The 5,066-nt window shown below is 30.1% G+C and overlaps 1 protein-coding gene across 1 annotated transcript; it reads left to right on the top strand.

The window, feature by feature from the left end:
• The first annotated feature begins 6 nt into the window (after nt 1-6).
• Nucleotides 7-2,463, top strand: LOC111396200. The gene is made up of 4 exons (XM_023022550.1): nt 7-534; nt 1,132-1,530; nt 1,615-1,841; nt 1,928-2,463. The coding sequence occupies exons 1-4, from the start codon at nt 201-203 to the stop codon at nt 2,177-2,179; spliced, it is 1,212 nt and encodes a 403-aa protein (XP_022878318.1). The 5' UTR covers nt 7-200; the 3' UTR covers nt 2,180-2,463.
• Nucleotides 2,464-5,066: the final 2,603 nt, after the last annotated feature.

The following is a 5,066-nucleotide window of genomic DNA, read 5'->3' on the forward strand; positions in this document are numbered from 1 at the left end:
ATATTGGAACAAGCGAAACTGCAGAACAGTGTGGTATTGATGATCCGGGCTTTGATATTAGGAGTTCAGTATTTAACTCTGAAAGTTCAGAAGATAGTGATGAATACATTGAATTTGAACCTCCAATTGTGAACTCAAAGAATATTGTCAAAGAAAGTCCTTACAAAATCGAGGAATCACATGAAGTCGAGAGCGAAGTGATGGCATTCGTTGACAATTTACAAGAAGAGGCTTCAAACAGTAGGTCGTGGGATTCAGATTCCGAGGATGATGATGAATACGATATCCTGTTAGAACACCAGCATTTAGTACAACAAATGAAAATGGAGCTAAAAAATTCCAGAAGCAAAGGGCTTCCAACTATATCAGAAGAATGTGAAACTCCTAAGATGGTAGAAGATTTAAAGCCTCTAAAAATTGATGACAAGTTTGAGTACAAAGATGTTATGGAGGAAATTCAGAAGTTTTACAAGAGCTACAAAGAACGAATGCGCAAATTGGACATCTTGAATTACCAGACTTTAAATGCTATCAGTAAGTTAAAAATTAAAACCTCTGTTTTCATTTTCACCAATTTGGTTTTAAGTCTATAAAAATTAGTTTAATTTCAGTGAAGAATGAAGTTTGAGATATTTTGTGGTTAATTAGTAATTATAATTATATTCTGTGTATAGTCATTATTTGGCAATTGGAATGCTTCTGCTTAAATTACTGGATTAATGAGGGTGGTTGAATAGATTTTGATATTTTCTCATTGAATAACACACATAATTAATTATTATTCCATCCAATCACAGTAAAGATTATACATTAAAGGGTTCTTGAAAGTGACTACATAGCTGATGTATTCACTTTCTTTGGAATCAAGACCTCTTCTTTAAATTTAAATCTATCCCTATTTGTTCAATGCCTCTGTCTTTGTAGTCTAATTTTAAAACTCTTCAAAGCATCTGCCTCTGTAATGTGCTGATCAATGTCAAGTCAGCTTAAACACTTTACTCAAATAAAATAATTTGTTCTCTAAAGGCATCCACAATGAAAGATGAAATAAAGAAAGAAAGGGGTCCTTTTTTTAATATGGAATAATAGAAAACAATTAATGTATTCTGATGTTTTTGTTAAACATCTTAGGTTTCCTCCAGCTGAAGGATTCGGAAGTATTTCCCTCGGTCAAGAAAAAATCAGCTTTAACACTAAAACCAACTTGGCCAATGAAAGTACACAGAGTTTGTGTTGATCCAACACGTAAATCGATTGTCGAAATGCATCGGGATTTAGAATTGGTGTATGTTGGACAACTTTGTCTTTCATGGGAAATTCTGTGCTGGCAGTACGTAAAAGCCAAAGAGTTACTCGAGTATGATGCTCAGGGGTTTCACTCTTATAATCGAGTAGCTGAGGAATTTCAACAGTTTCAAGTACTCATGCAAAGATTTACGGAAGATGAACAATTTCAAGGTCCCAGAATTCAAAACTACGTGAAGAACCGGTGCTTGATTCGAAGTCTTCTTCAGGTCCCAATCATCAAAGGTAAGAAAAGAAAAAAAATCTCTGAATAATTAGACAAACTGAAAATGTATTCTAATTAGCAGATAAGCTTCAAATTGCCTGCAGATGATTGCTTGAAGGATAAGAAGGAAAGAAGAGAGGAAACAGATGCAATTTCACTTGAATTGATAACCGAGATCATTAGCGTATCAATGCTAATTTTCTGGGAATTTCTTCATGCTGATAAGAGCACGAAAACTATTGACTTAAAGGGCATTCAAGAAGCTAAAATTGATCTTCGAGAACCCGCAGATTCAGAGCTTATATTGGATATCATTACGAACCTTCAAAAGGTTCGTTTTCTATTTTCTTGATATATTCAGCGACCTTTCCTCTAGTTAGCATGTACTGTTTAACCATTTTTTCATTGTAAATGCAGAAGGAGAGAAGACTTAAAGAAATCGCAAGAAGTCGTAATTGCATAGTGAAGAAGTTTCAAAAGCACCGAGAATGTCAATTGAATAACGCGCTTTTCACTTCTCGGGTGGAGTTGAGATTGGTATCGAAAGTACTAGGTTTGTCGAGATTAACAATGGATCAATTAGTATGGTGTCAGAAGAAACTCAACAACATTAATTTTGCGAGCAGAAAGGTCATCGTGGAGCCTTCGTTTTCGCTTTTTCCTTGCTAAAATCTCCAGTTGTTGCCTGTAAATGATACATATATTCCACTTGTAGATTCTGGTTTTCAGTGATAAAATGAAGCCAGTATACAGGAATTTCTCATGCAAAACTAGTCGCATTATAGTCTAGTGAATCAGTAGGGACATAGTATGCAGATAATGTATGCACAATGTTTGATATGTGCATTCCCTGTCTGATTCTGCATTTCAGATTAGGACAGTTTCCAATGTTCTGTATTACAAGTTAATACTCCTAAGAATATGCAAATGAACAAAAGAACAATTTTAGCACATAGCAGTGGACAGTATCTAACTTTTTTTTTCATTTTTAGCACTTTGAGTCCACTGGTCATGCCAAAAATGTAGCCTAAGCTTACACAATTTGATTTTGATTCGTTGAGAATTACCTCCCTCACATACTCATTTTAATCACATATTCTAATTATCTAATATATATATATATATTTTTTTTTTTTTTTTTTACAAAATTTTTTCATGAATTTATCCTACTTTTTAATCAAACATTCTGAAAATAAAAACAATTTTCAAAATAGCAGCTTAATTGTTCAAATCAAGGGTCAAAATAAATGTCACCTCATCATTTAATATATAATGTACATTTATGATTTTCAGTGTGAGTCTTGTGGGATATATACTGTATCACTTGCCCTTGTGTTTCAATAATAAATAATCTATAATATATTAAAAGTATGGATTTGGGAGAAACTTTTGAATATCAAATTTACCCTTACATATTTAGTTATATGTCAATTATACCTTTATATATTTAATATAGTTTCATTTAATATAATTTAACTTCATTTCGTATCCATTTAAGTGTTTTTTTAATTTCTATAAATGGTTAATCGAGCGTCCACCTTGGGCAAACTAGTTTATGAGGCCATCCTCACCTCAAAGGCCATCACTTGAGCACATTAAACAATGTCTGTTTTTCAATTTCATTTTGAATTAGTGCTATTAATCCAATTAAAATAATTTTTTTAAACATCAACATTTGAGTTCCTTAAACAATACCCATTTTTCAATTTCATGTTGAATAAATTAAATTAATGTTGTTAATAAAAATCCCTTATATATTTAGTTGTATGTCAATTCTATCCTTATACATTTAATATAATACCATTTAATTTAATTTAACTTCATTTAATATAATACCATTTAATTTAATTTAACTTCATTATTTAAGTATAATGCTCATTATTTAATATTGTTTAATTACTTAAATTACATTATTTAAATTAAGTTTACCACTTAAAATCTAAGCTCAAATGTATAGTTATAATTTTATTATAATTATATAATAAAATATATTAAAGGTTTCATTAATATATTGGTAGATTAATTATCATATAAAATAATATTTATTATATTTTGAAAATGATTATATATGCAGACAAGCATTTATTTTAAGTGATTGCACTTAATTTAATTAGTATAAAATTATAAATACTGCAATATGAAAAATGAATTCTATACTTAAAAGGAGACTACATGAAATTAAATTTTAATTAATCTATCATTAAGTTCATCTTTAATATATTATCATGTTAATTTATATGTACATGTATATATATTATATTATTTATTTTCATATACGTGAACTTGACTTTATATTATAATGTTAATTTATATGTACGTGTATATATATATTATATTATTTATTTTCATATACGTGAACTTAACTTAAAATCAATGTTCATCTACTTATATAATTATATTATAATTACAATATTTATAAAAATAAAATGTGGAGATAGATGAGAAATGTTCGCATAAGTTTTAAGAATAAAACTTTATTTTATTTCATTGATTGAAAGAGTAGTACATATAGGTATATATATCAAGGGAAACTATAGAAATCTTAACTATCCTAGAAAATAGAAACAATTTAACCTTCTAACAAAAAAATATCTTTCAGATATCTTTCATATTAACAGAATATAAGAGATAAGATTAGAAATCTATCAAATTTATTCAAATGCAAATAAACTTATCCTAACTTTTTGACACTTTCCCTCGAGTTGGTGCATAGATATCTATCATACTCAACTTGCTAATCATATGTTCAAAATTTGCTCTTTGTAGTTCTTTAGTTAGAATATCTGCAATATGTTGAGTGGTTGGTACAAGCGGTAAGCAAATAACACCAGATTCAATCTTTTCCTTAATAAAATGCTTGTCGACTTCCACATATTTAGTTCTATAATGCTGAACTAGATTGTGTGCTATGCCAATTGTGACTTTATTATCACAGTATAACTTCATAGGAATCTCAATTGGTTTCTTCAATTCTTCCATAACTCGATTTAGCCATAGATTTTCACAAACACCAAGAGCCATTGCTCAAAATTTAGTTTTTGCACTACTTTTGGCTACAACATTTTGTTTCTTGCTTCGCCAAATTACTAGATTACCCCAAACATAGGTGCTATACCTAGATGTAGATCTTCTATTAATTACAAATCCAGCCCAATCTGCATAAACGTCAATCCCTCGATGCTCACTTTTTCTTGAAAATCAATCCTTTTCCAGGAGTATTTTTTAAGTATCTCAAAACTCTATACACAGCATCAAGTTGTTCTTCATATGAAGTATGCATAAATTGACTTACTATACTGGCAGCAAAGGCAATATCCGGACGAGTATGAGACAAGTAAATTAACTTTCATACCAACTTTTGATATCCTATAGTATCTACTGAAACACCTTCCTTTGTTTCTCCAAGTTTTACATTAGGATCCATTGGATTCTCCGAAGGTCTACATCCACTCATTCCTATCTCCTTCGACAAGTCTAAGATATATTTTCTTTGGGATACAACAATTCCCTTCTAAGATTGACCAATTTCCATCCCAAGAAAATACCTTAGAGCTCC

The sequence above is a fragment of the Olea europaea genome, chromosome 6 (assembly GCF_002742605.1).
Source record: "Olea europaea var. sylvestris chromosome 6, O_europaea_v1, whole genome shotgun sequence".
NCBI lineage: Eukaryota > Viridiplantae > Streptophyta > Magnoliopsida > Lamiales > Oleaceae > Olea > Olea europaea.